Source organism: Convolutriloba macropyga, chromosome 2 (genome assembly GCF_964194025.1).
Source record: "Convolutriloba macropyga chromosome 2, txConMacr16.3, whole genome shotgun sequence".
NCBI classification, from domain to species: domain Eukaryota; kingdom Metazoa; phylum Xenacoelomorpha; order Acoela; family Convolutidae; genus Convolutriloba; species Convolutriloba macropyga.
Window position 1 is genome coordinate 72,170,408 of NC_134469.1, and position 13,887 is coordinate 72,184,294.

Consider the following 13,887-nt stretch of genomic DNA (forward strand, 5'->3'; position numbering starts at 1 on the left):
TCATTTTGAAACAATAAAAATAAAAGAAGACAAATGAAACTAAGAATATTCAGCAAAACAATTATCTCGACTAGTATTGACCTCTCATATAATTGTAACTCTGTCTCCAATGATTGCGGTATTTTGGGTATTGGTTTGGATTACGTTGGTTGTTATTCAGAGCTATTAAATTATTGGATGTGGGAAGCAATTGAGAAAGCACACAATTTTTTAAAAAAGGGACACCTTGTTTGTAATGGAAATGCAAATCATCATAATACAAACTATCATAGCTTGGCATGGCTTTCATGAGGTCGTACACATTTGCTACTTTATAATTTTCATCACCTGCTAATGCATTTATTTTATCATTAAAAAGTTTAATGCGCTCATTAATATGTTCGTTTTTTGGCAGATTACGAATTGGTGGCACTTGCATTAGTACAATATTCTCAGGAGATAGCGTGTTTCTTGTTAAATCAACCAAATCTGTATATTTCTCAAACAACTCGTCAATGTTTTTTTGTTTTTCTTTCAGAATTGAGTTCGTCCCGTCCTGAATGAGAACTGTTTTGATCACTGTTTTGGGCAATTGTTTAACAACTTCAATTTTTTCACAGGTTGTTGAGCCTCGATAATCATGTACGCAGATATCTTCCGGTATAGTACTATCCCCGACCAAATTTTTCACCAGACTGCTTCCAATAACAAGATTTTGTGTTTTTGTGGGAACCTCTTTTGGCTCAAAACGTCTTACACGAACCTCTTGAATGATGGGGGGGTTATATTGGTTTGAGATTTTACCTGATTCCTTTGGATCGTCATATGACTGCTTTTTTAGCAAAAATTGGCTTGCTGAAATAACAAACTCTTTGATAATTGAGTCTTTTTCTTCAACTTTTTTAAATAAATCTACATAAATTCGGTACAGTTCATTTTTATTATGCGAATTGAACTCCTCTTGGTTCATCATGTTGATAATTAAGATCTATTAAAGTTGTTAAAAGTATCAGATAAAAGTTATAAGAATTAAGAATTAAGAACGAGATAAAGAAAGCTAAAATTCTGTTTCAATTTGTCTTTTTCTTCTTTAAGAACACATGAATAAAGCAAGGTCAACTGTTCGAAACGAGAGATTGCGCTTTTGTGAGAGATTGCGCTTTTGTCCCGACTAGAGATTTAAATACGAAATAGAGTCAAACCATTTTATCTACAACCGTGATTTTTAAAATACAGTTCAAGCAAACAGTCACCAAGAGTCATAGGAACTTAAATCTATCCACGTAAAAGCAAAGACAATCCACCTCCACAAATAATAGAATATCCAAATTTGAGCTAAGAGAGTCCTTTAATTTGAATTACATAGACGTTTACGTGTATGTGTGGTGACTTTGGTGGTGATTTTTAAATTCGCGGTTCAAACTAAAATCTGATTTAACTGCTTTTTTTTAAAAAAAAAACTTTTAAACTGTCGTTTAGAAAAAGGATGACTTAACTTCAAATCAAATTATCTATAAAATTTCATAACTGTTTTCGTGCCCAATGTGGGTATTATCAGTGCGCTCTGGCTAAAGTGTAATAATGGGATAAATTCACATTGCCAATTTTCCAATCAAACCAGCCCCGACGTCAGAGTAGCAAACTTAAGTTTGTTCCTCAGAAGTTCAATGATAACTCAAGCGAACAAGGTCCAATCAAAGCACAAGAGAATACCACTAGCCAACAGTCAAGAGGCTCATAACAAAATATAAACTCAATCAATGTTTTAACTTCTAATTTTTCCTCTGACGTCATGCAATGAGAGTAAAAACTAACCCGCAATCATACAATATACATCTCTGTTCCATTCATTTCTCATCTAACGAAAGAACATCAAAAATTTCTCAAATTTTACACAAAACAAAACTGAAATTTAGCACTAATATATGCAATAGAAATTCTCTGTAGTTTGAAAATAATGCAAGGCCGAGTTATTTAAAGAGACGGTTTTTCCAAAGTGACGTCATTAAGTTTCGATGATGGGCAACTATTTCCTTCCAACCAGGTGCGTAGCAATCATGTATAATTAATACCTTTTCACATCCTAAAAATTGTCTAAAATATGAAGAACGGCCAATTTCACCTCTTAGGAGTCAATATAATATTATCATGCTTTGAAAACATGCATCGATTTGTTCACACAAATTTAAGACCAAAAATTTTTTGGGTACAAATCCGAAAATGCTCCCACTGGCATCATCGGACTGGTAACAAAAAAATGGTTCTTCAATTTGCGCGAAAAATCAATGTTTTCAACCCATGATAATATTAGAGATAATATTTAACGGTTACAAGACAACTTATACAATGCCAAAATACCGAAAGCCATAATACCCAATTTATTCCCTTTGATCTTGTTGTTCAATAATCAGATAAACAATTAACAGAAATTTGTAACAGAACAGCTCCGATATATTTGTTCTAAAGAGCCATTCTTCCATGATACAACCATTTATTTACGTGCTGCATTGTGAACTTGGATTCCAAATCCGTATCAATCTGGCTTCGATACTAATCCAGAGAAAAATGCATTACTAAAGGATTGCTTTCGATTAAAGCTCAGCTTTTATTTCTAATAGTCTCGAAGTAACTAAACCACCAAAAAAACAATATGTGCATTATTCCCTGTTAAACAATTGAGTTCTCCTTGCATTTTGATTCATTAGACGCACCATCGTGCATCCACGTTCCAATATAGGTTACTTTAAAAAGCGAAAAATATACTGACGCGCTTCTCTTCTGAGAAAATGTTCATTATGTAATTGAAAAAGAAAAACAAATTTAGACATTGACAATACTGTCTTTTGAGATGATCATTTGGGTTACGGTAAAATACAGCCCCCTCAGCACACCAGAGAGGAATTTCTCGTCAAATTTAAACAAGTAAAAACCTATAAGAGAACTCAAAATTCCGCAAATCAGCGCATTCTGTTGCCGAGTTCAATTACGGCGGGGCAAAAAAATCTGTTTCATCGTTTTTAAAAACTCACTATCGGAAAACATTGTAACAAATTTTCTAACAATAGAAGGCTCCAGGAGTATAACATAAGGTGAAGAATTAATTTTGTTTTATTTAATTGTAAATGATAATCACCGTGAGCATATAATTACGCTTCAAACTACCTTAAGAACAAATGTATTTAACAACGGAAGGACAATTGGGCGTTTTTTTGGTAATTTGTTTAATTTGAGAAAAAATGTCCAGGAACCACATATCTCTACTTCGCAACCATAACAGAAACTGGCCGTTTTCTGCTACTCTTGTTTTAAAAAGTTTCCTAATATAATCATTGTCTGAAAAAAAGACACATTACGCAGCCGACTGAGCGTATTAGTCACATGCACTCATAACACATAAAACATTGGATCACACGGATCCTGCAAAATTTGTCAAGACCATATGAATTATATATAATATTATAATATCACAATAATATAACAAAATATAATTAAATTTAACAAAAATTTTGAAACAGAACTACCTTGTTTTTTTAAAAAAAATATCATGAGCAATCTTGAAGTTGCATTCAACAACTGTACTATATAAATTCTGCTTATAGAAACTCATAAAGGCACACTTTCTGCGTTCCTAAGTTGAAAAATTATCTCGAGCCTTCGGAAAAACAGCAAAAGCTTCATCTTGTAAGATTTCAAAAGAACTTATAAGAAAATATCGTTTCTCTCGTTTTGTGTTAAAAAAATATCATAAGCAACCTTGAAGTTGCATTCAACAACTGTACTATATAATTTCTGCTTATAGAAACTCATAAAGGCACACTTTCTGCGTTCCTAATTTGAAAAATTATCTCGATCCTTCCGAAAAACAGCAAAAGCTTCATCTTGTAAGATTTCAAAAGAACTTATAAGAAAATATCGTTTCTCTCGTTTTGTGTTAAAAAAATATCATGAGCAATCTTGAAGTTGCATTCAACAACTGTACTATATAAATTCTGCTTATAGAAACTCATAAAGGCACACTTTCTGCGTTCCTAATTTGAAAAATTATCTCGAGCCTTCGGCAAAACAGCAAAAGCTTCATCTTGTAAGATTTCAAAAGAACTTATAAGAAAATATCGTTTCTCTCGTTTTGTGTTAAAAAAATATCATGAGCAATCTTGAAGTTGCATTCAACAACTGTACTATATAAATTCTGCTTATAGAAACTCATAAAGGCACACTTTCTGCGTTCCTAATTTGAAAAATTATCTCGATCCTTCCGAAAAACAGCAAAAGCTTCATCTTGTAAGATTTCAAAAGAACTTTTAAGAAAATATCGTTTCTCTCGTTTTGTGTTAAATCTTAAAAATTTAAGATCAAAAATTTTTTGAGAGAATTGTGGATTCTTTAGGGGGGAAAAACAATTCCGAACGATAGAAAATTTTAATTGAGTAACTAAAAACTGGTCAAATCAGCTTGTCAAAAAGAGCCTAACTTTTGTTATCAGGTGCTTGGTTTATCTGTGGTCATTCAGAGTTTCAGCTTCAGTGCTCTGTTAAGCCCTGCCAACGTGATGTTTCTTCACACAAAGTACACTGTTACATCAACAGTATTTAAATTGCATGGCTAGGCTATTAATACATTTAAATGTCAAATAATAAAACATTCTCGTCAACACTAATCTGCAAAACTTAGTCACTGCATTATTTCACACTAAAAAATCTTTTCAAATTTGTTTACTTCGAGCGTTGTTTAAAATTGAGCTGAGAGCAGGGTGGATATGAATACTTTTTGGATGGTATTTAGAATTAGAAGAAGAGAAGAAACCCTCTCTATACAGACTAGTAACAATTGGGAAAATCAATCAAATTTGGAGCAAGGAGGAATTTGTATAGCCCTTTGAGAGTGTCAGGGAGAATCTGGGAGAAAATCATTATCTCTCCGTGAATTAGCTTCCTCAGGGGGAAATGTAGAGAAGTAAACAGATAATTTCTACAACAAAACCATTCCTGAATCAAGCTCCATTGTGACGTAATAGCTTCCACAATACAAATACAAAATCCACAGGCTCAACAGCCTACCCCATTTTGCTGCTGAACGTCAAGTACTTAGTCATGTTAAAAGTGTTCAACATACAGTGATATATACAACTAATCTTCGATTTATCTAATGCTGATTTTTATAAAGAAAAAACATTAGATAAAATCAGTATGACAGTAAAATCAAATAAATTTTGAGGAATTTGGCTAGTTTTTAATAGTTAATTAAAATCATGCAAACAACTGTCTCGGCCATTTGCAATAATTAACCACTTGTTTTCCATTGCCAGCACTTTAAAAAAATAAAAATAAATCAATAAAAATCGTCTGAAAATAAATTGTTCAAAATTTTATCATATCACGTGGCATGATTATAGTCAAAAAATTTTGAAAATATGAAACTCTTTTTTCAAGTATTTAAAACTTTTTCATCAATAAACTTATAGTTTACAAACAAACTTGTTCATTTTCCTTGGATGAAAAAAAGCAATTACAAACCAACTCAACGAACTCATAGATTGAAGACTTGTTGAACACAGTCAAAAACATCGCAGAAACACTAAAATAAAAATTATTACCTGCAGTTGGAAGCGCTATTGAAAGAAAGTGCTTAACTTTGAAAGAAAGTGCAATTATTTTTCACAAGACAGAGAAATAGACCCAAATTCGTATAGCATTGAATTCAGAGGTTAAATATAAATATAACTTACATAACTCTAAGCAATTAGTTAACAAAGTAAACATGAACATGAACCTGCGCGACGTCAGAATCAAAGTGAGTTTAAATTTTTAGATTTAAAATTACCTGTTCAAGAAAATGGAACCAATCAATTATATCCGTTATGATTAAAAATGCAATCCTTTACAATACAAGAACAGTTCTACCAAAATCAACCAGAATGTTCAAAAATTTAAGACCAAAATCTGGCAGTTGCTGTAAGTATCCAGATCTAATCTTAGCAAACTGTTACGGCTTTCTAACTCTCCGCGCGACCCGCAGAAGTTTTAACCCGATGAAACTGACAGACTCAGTCAACAATAAATCTTTTAATACCAATTACAATACACTGTCAGACGCGCAAATAAACAATGCTGCCCTGTTGGACCTCAGGATGACGAGCAAAAGGATTGCAGAACACAAATTCAATGACAAGTTTTGTTTCCTTATCATTGTGCCAAAGAGTAGTTAAACCAAACAATGCAGAACGTCATATATCTCGGTAATTACATAGATAGAGACTCCAAGTCTGAAAACTAAGGTAATCATTTCAAAATGTCAAAACGCTCCAAAGCATTGAATCTTAACATTATCAGGTCAAAAGACATGATTTGGCAACTTTTGAATAAATCAGCACCCGGACTTGCGTTTCAGAGCATTTCAGTGCTAAACCAGCATCTATCAATAGTAAAACCCAAATTCAGTTCTGCAACATTAGATAATTAAGTGTATTTCAAGTCTCTTTATGCGCGGTTTATCCTCATTATGATTTAAATGAGGTCATTGAGTTCACCGAGGCTAACTTTATCTTGTATAGTCTGAAAACTTATGCAACAAAAATAATTCTGGGAAGCATGTCAAACATTTGTAGCTTATAACTAGTAATTAATATAGTAAACACCCTCTATACTTAAGTTAAATAGTAGGCAATTACCACAAACCCAACTTAGCTCAGTGGTTATGACTTGTTACGCAATTCAGATCTTACCAGTACTCTGGCGGAAGTTCGAATCGCAGATAATGCAAATATTAATGGCGCGAGTCAAACTGAAGATACGTTTTTTCATGAAAAAAAAACATTATCGAAAACCAAGACTAACCAATGTCAATTCTAACAAAACAAAATTTGTTAAGGCTAATTCAGCGCTGATTTCAAGTACTTAGCACTGTAAACGGTCTACAGACAAAACAAACCCAGAAAAAGTCTAAAAAGGTAGAATATTCGCAGAAACAATAGTCAAAACAGAACTAAAAAAAGCCCCAACAATATAGCTACAACCAAGCATCCGTAAACGGATTGAATATATCTCACCAATTATCAAAAACAATCCTTAGTTTATGTATACACAACACAAATATTAATATTGGTTTCGTTTAAAATTAAATCAACATCTTATATTATATATAGGAAATCCCAAAGCAAATGTAAGTGGAGAAAACTGCTGAATACATATTAGATCTGTCTTCATATGTCACAACTATTGCTTGATGAGATGAGTTTGTATGTATCTGACTCTCAACATTCAGCTAACGCGAAAAAAATAGTATTCTATTATAATAGCGCAACCGGTAAAGGAAAGATAACAAGAGGGTCCTGCATCAACAAAAATAGCGGTTTATAATGACTTCTATTTTGCGATAACAATTAAATAACAAAAAACTTAAAAAATATAGAACAAAAACGAATAAAATGTAGGCCACGGGAATGTAGTTGAGTTAGTCTATAAATAATTTAAATTCAACAGGTTTTAACAAATTGTGTATTATGACTCAAAATTTTGTTTTAATCCGAATCTATATCAATTAACACAATACATTCAGAAGCTCCACTCATAGATTACGTTTGTCGATTGTACTTGCAATCGCAACAGACCTGGCTGAATATACTTGAGACATAACTCAACTACGCAGTAAACGCCTCAGACTACAAATTGTAGACTATTACCCAAAAAACAAACTCCTGATTACCAGTGTTCGATGTAGAAAAAAATAAGAGATATTAAAGCAAGTTTCTTTTCTAATATTAAAACGGACTCCACCTTCTCTGCAGCTTTTCTCTGTTCGGGAAAGCAATCGAAATATCGACTGTACATCAAAATAGCAACTATGCAAAATTAAAATTGGCTTCGCGAAATCTTCCTCAAAATCGATAACTCAAAACTGTTCACAAGTAAAAATTTAGTAGAAAGCTATAATTCGCTCGATGATACTTCGCAAAAAAAATACGAAGACTGATTTTCAAAAAAAATATTTCAAAATCTTGAGCCATCAAGTGACATAAGTAGATAATTTATTCGAAGTTGCATAAAATAAACATGACGTTGATTCTCGAACCTGAACGTGAAACTAAATTTGAATGAAATAGCAAACTTTGCTGGAAATTTGGAGTTCATTAGACCAAAACAAAACAATCGGCGGAAATTTGAAATGAGACAACTTTACATTCCAATTGGAACCGTAGTGCCCATCGTTTATGTATAAAATGATCTGTTAAACTTCAGAAAAGAGCTGCGTCGGAAAATTTTAATCCAAAAAATAGCAATATCGTTGATAACAACAGCTTTGCTCGATAAATTTCATGGCCCTCAACAAAAAAGGAGGAATTCGACAGAAACGTTCTTTCGTCAAATTTGTATGCACTTGACGATTTTGCACGTGCGGAAAAAATAATTTATATAGAAAATAGCCAATTAAATCTTGTTCTTACAAAATTACTAAAAACATCTAATTATAAAATTGGTTTAAAAATTGCTGAGTCATAGAGAAGTTTCTCTACATTTTCTAATTCGCTAAATTATTGGCAGATTCAGTGTATTCACTTCGCAACTACATAAACAACTTGAAGTTCAGAACCTAAAATTTCATCAAGGAGTACTTAAACTGATGACGAAAGACAATGATTTTGATTAACTCGATTTTGTAGATTTCAAAGAGTCAAAAAATATTACAAAGAGTACATCTGGTAGTCGGGTTAAACTAAAGAGCACAGCTATGACAACATGAGGAAAACGATGACCATTATTGTGAAATGTTTTGACAACAACAGTATCCGGTAGAAATTTGATTTAGAGTCCTCAAGAAAAGACAAAATTTAAGTCTTCGGCGGACCTTCGACAACTAAAAGAACAATTACCGTTACATCGGTTATGAAAAATTACGGCCCATCCTGCACTCACAATACTACAGGCAAACACCATGAATTAGAAGATGGTATTTGTTAAGGCTGACATAAACATACAAAATATAAGGCAATCAAAATACGAACCTGAGCGCAACAGTAATTGGTCTGAACAACTTTTTCATTTTGAGACGCGGCGATACTCCCAAAATAAACGGAGAGTTGAACTCGGAAGAGAAACAAGGGCAGGAGGTTGCTAACAGGTAATGTGAGGAATTGAAGTGATTACGCGCTAGGATAAAGCTAACAAGACAATCTAAATAGGCGAATATCAATTGGAGGTTTAAGGACTCTTTCGAAAATAAGGTCAGGTATTCGGGTATAGACGGTAACTGTAAAAATACTCCCCAAAGTCGTTTTCGAATGGCGTAGAGTAAGTAAGAGCAATGCTTGTTGTAGTTTAAAAGAATTGATCGAAAATTAAAAGAAAACAAATTTTTTATGTCAGAGCTGGTTGATGCTAAAAACGCGACTGTTGAGGCTGCGATGGCGAATGAGGCGGTGATGGTTGTGGTGGTGGTGGTAATGGTTGCGCTTTGGCTGCTGAAGCAGGAACGAAACATAAGTCACCAGTTAATTTCACTTGAGCAATCGTTGCTTTAATCTGCAGAACAATAGACCAATCGCACGGCTGTTGTTGTTGTTGATTCGTGCACACACACAATGATTGTTGATTGCAATTAAAGGCGCAATTTTTGAAGAACCGTGAAATAACTTTTGAGAAGTTGATGCTCATTAATAACCACAACAGAATTACTCGAGTTGACTGATTAGAAAAAAATTGATCCGTTTTTTATTAAAATTAATAACCAGTTTGTGTTAATACCTTATATACTGGAATCTTGAAAGCTCTTATCACGAAAAGAGCAGAAACAGATACATTGTTTGTGCATTTTAGTGTTTCTGAACTTGACAAAGTTAAATCTGAGAAAGAAAATTGAGATAAAGTTGGTAAGTGTTTAAAGCTAAAGAACCATCTTAATCGGCCCGAGAAAGAATAGTTTACGTAAATGTAAACGTTAGAGAAAAGGTCGCCCGTTTGATTAAGATAAACAAGCAAACCACTTCAGTTTGCAAATGATATGCTCAGCTAATACTACTGTTCCACTATATCATTTGAGAGTTATTTTGAAAGCTGCCAGTTTAATCTACCTCTTGAGTTTAATCTTGAACCCAGTTAAAATACGGACCAGAAGATCTCGCACGAGTTTGAAAGCCAAACAGTCGCCAGAAATTGTAAAACAAAACCAAGGCTATCTGTGAACGTTATAATCTCAACTGCGTCACGAGCACTCACTTTAACCAGTTGCTTGATAAAGCTAGAGCGAGAGGACTTGATTGAGTTGCAATAAATACAGGTTAAATTAGCAATAACATTGTCGATTTACTCTTTGATAACAAAGACCATATCATAATTAATAAACGGCCATAAACGAAGCAGGGCAAAAACTGAGCGTACAGAAAGCAAGAGCTCAAATTTTACAAGATGCCTCAAAATAAGAATAAATTTGAAGAGACTGAGAGCGAGAGATGGGAGAAAATGAGGATAGGGGGGTCAACTTTGGGTTTGGAACAGAATTGCACAAGGTAACAAATAGGTAGAATGTAGTTTGTATGTAAGAATGTAAGCAGACTACAGGTGGTTGATAGTAGCTGTTAAGCGAAGAGTAGTAAAAACCAATCAAGCGTCCCGAGTGTCTTGCTTTTTATACCTTTTCATTTTGTATTATCTTGTATATCTTTCGCTTTTGAGAGCATCTATAATTTGCACCACATTGAAAAAAATTAATATTCCTTTTTAGTCCTCAGTTCAATGCTAAACAATTTCTCTCACTACATGCGGGTTGCGGGTAGCATTTAGATATGCTACAGGAATGCAGTCAAATTTTTAGGGGGTAAATGGGGCTATAAGGGGCAAGGGGTGTCAAAAAACTGACTGAGTGAAAAATAAAATTCGGATCATTTAGTTTGAACATGTTAACCTGGCTTAGACCTGTGCTATTCCATTGCATTATGTATTTACACTCACACGTTGCTCGCACTGCAGGTTAGAGTGATGGAAAAGGTAGCAATTTTGAGGTTGTAAAATTGGGTACTATATTGGCCGGGTCGTAAGTGTATGCTGTTATTAGGCTCTACAACCGTCTGAAAAGTCTAGATATTGTGCAAGTGTGAGGAGAGAAAGAGAGAGCGTGAACAGTAGTGGGGGAAAGGAAGAAAAAACATAAAATAGATTCAGTGTTTCTTATTTTTTGCTCTTATTTTCGGCAGAGGTCTGTAAAGTATGTTGGTGCGGTTGCCTGCTCCTTACTAGTACAGCTAGTGTACTCGATCAATCCGTGAATGAATAAATGGATAATACGTGAACGAATGGATGGATTGAGAACAAGTCCGCCATCATAACTGTGATGGAAGAGGAGCTAAGATAGTGGTGAGGAGGCAACGGGAAAGATAGTAGTAGTGGTGGTGGTGGTGGTGGTTGTTCCTGTTCTGTCCGATACTGCAGTATCTCACACTGGGAAAACGTGCTATTATTACACGCTAAAGTGCTACTATTATAATGCAAAAGACGCAAAAATCTCATAGCCGATTGGTTCACACAGTCCAATATACCCCACACAAATATAACACACACACTGATATATATTCATACATATAAATACAATGATAGATATATATTGAAAAAAGTGTATTTTTTCTTTCCTTTTTCTTTCTTTACTTTTTCTCAAATTCTGTTAAAAACAAAACGCTCCCCGTATAATAAGCATGGAATGCATTCAACTGCTACGGCAGTAAGCAGAAAAAAACGTAGACGCACCACCGCACACATAAGTGGGAAGAATTTATAGCGAATAAAAAGTAAAATCTAACAGAAAGCGGAGGCGCCGTTCAATTTAGTGCGAGTGTGTATGTGCAGTATTATGCTATCCGTGATGTATAATTGCGGCAGTGCATTTGTGTTATTGGTGGTGGTGGTGGTTTGATGGTGGTAGTTTAAACTGAGTTATGTATTGAAAAATGTAATATAAATAGTATTTTCTTGTTTATTGTGTTTATTCTCAGCTTTTCTTTTTCTTTTTGTTGAGCGCTCCGGTTATTGTTTATATTTACTGGCACCAGCAGTACTAGCTTCCAAAAGGGGGGGGGGAGTTGCTCCTCCGCCTGTGCACATTATGATCGACACCGCAAAATAAAATAAAACGGAACAAAATCTATTATGCTAGACAGCAAAATATGCAGTGCTTCCATTTTACGCCATCACAGCTCCACATCTCAAATCTTTCCATTCAAAACACACACACACACGCACACAAGCACATACGAAAGCGAATACTTTAAACATGCGCACAACACACATACGCATAGATACACGCATACATAGATACATCCATACATATATATATGTGTGTGAGTGTACATGCACCAAGTACACGTGCATGCATTGCCTGCGATTTTCCGTCCTCGAACGTTGAAAAAGAACTAAATGCAATTTTTCAATTTTTCAACTATTCAAAAGTAACACAACTAGTGAGCTCAAATTCCCACTGCTTTCCCCAAAAAACTCTATACTTCCTCATTTTTATCAGCAATAATCAGTCTAAGTTTATCCCCTACAAACTCGCGCGACAGGCTAGCATAAAAGGCCCACAACTTTTGAAGCCTTTAGATGCTCGGGGAAAACATAGAGGAAGAAGAGAGGAATGAATAAAGAAAGTGGGAAAGCGCAAGGAAAGAACAGAGAGGGGGGAGGTGGACGAAGCAAGTGGAATTTCTCTTAAAAATGCGTGTAAGCATGCGGCATAACTGTGGCGACGCAAATCCTCTGGGGTAGATTAGCCCGTGCTCATTTGATGATGAGGAGGAGGTTCGCTCATAGCCACTCAAAATGCAAACTGAACCGATCACGCTTCATTGAGCTACCAACATTTTATCTTTATGTCTTAACTTTTCACGGCACCAAGAACCACTAATACACACACACACAGGCATAAATACACAAGTTGACTTATATGCTTAACATATGCATACATGCACACACACACAACACCATTGATACTAAAAACATACATGCATACACACACACGTATATATATATATATATATATATATATATATATATATATATATAAATTTAGCTAATATTATATATATACATATATATATATATATATATATATATATATATATAATATATATATATATATATAGTATATATAGTAGTATATATATATATTATATATATATATATATATATATATATATATATATATATATATATTACAGGCATTTATGTTTATGCATATATGAACCCAGTCAACACCACATACACACTCAGTTCTGTAAAGGTATCTTTAAGCTAATTCAGACCTCCTCTTTCAAGTTGATTCGTGAAAATATTTCTACAATTTCAAAAATTTGAGTTCAGTTTCAAAAAATTCAATAAAGATAAGGTGTTATTTAAAACCAAAGATGCTTAGGTTAACATGCAAACGCATAAACACATAATTTTTTTTTCCAAATCGCGCACAATTTTGCCACTCACTCTAAACAAAATAAATTTAGAGCAATTTTTGAAGAACCTGATATCGTTCACAATCTTGTCATAGCAGAAACCGATTGGTCAAACAAGATTACCACGAATGGTGCAACGCTACTCTCCAACTAAAAATGGGGCAAAATGATACAAGCTGTTTGGGGCGTAGGATAATAGGCGAAAACTCGATTAGGCGAACACATTTTTGTAGCCATTAGGGGAAAATTTTGAACTAAAGTTTTGTGGACATTAGGCAAATACCAATTGAAACACAATTAAGCCGGACTTCAAAATTCACTTGACGCTATAAAGTGCTCAAGTGTCCCTAAAAGTATCTCTACATGATAATAGCTCACAAAAACTAACACAACTTCTTTTAATAATGAGCATTTGTAGCACTTCATTTTATGTCCGTCAAGCATTGATGGTAACAACTTTCCAGAATATTTAATTCCCATAACTC

The 13,887-nt window shown here is 34.0% G+C and overlaps 1 protein-coding gene across 1 annotated transcript in view; it reads right to left on the bottom strand.

Annotated features, from left to right (window-relative positions):
* Positions 1-11,591, bottom strand: part of LOC142334989 (cGMP-dependent 3',5'-cyclic phosphodiesterase-like) — a 51,821-nt gene extending 40,230 nt beyond the window's left edge. Inside the window, exon 1 of the mRNA XM_075383317.1 lies at positions 8,978-11,591. Within this exon, the coding sequence (XP_075239432.1) occupies positions 8,978-9,453 (476 nt within the window). The 5' untranslated portion in view covers positions 9,454-11,591. The remainder of the gene's footprint in view (positions 1-8,977) is intronic.
* Positions 11,592-13,887: the final 2,296 nt, after the last annotated feature.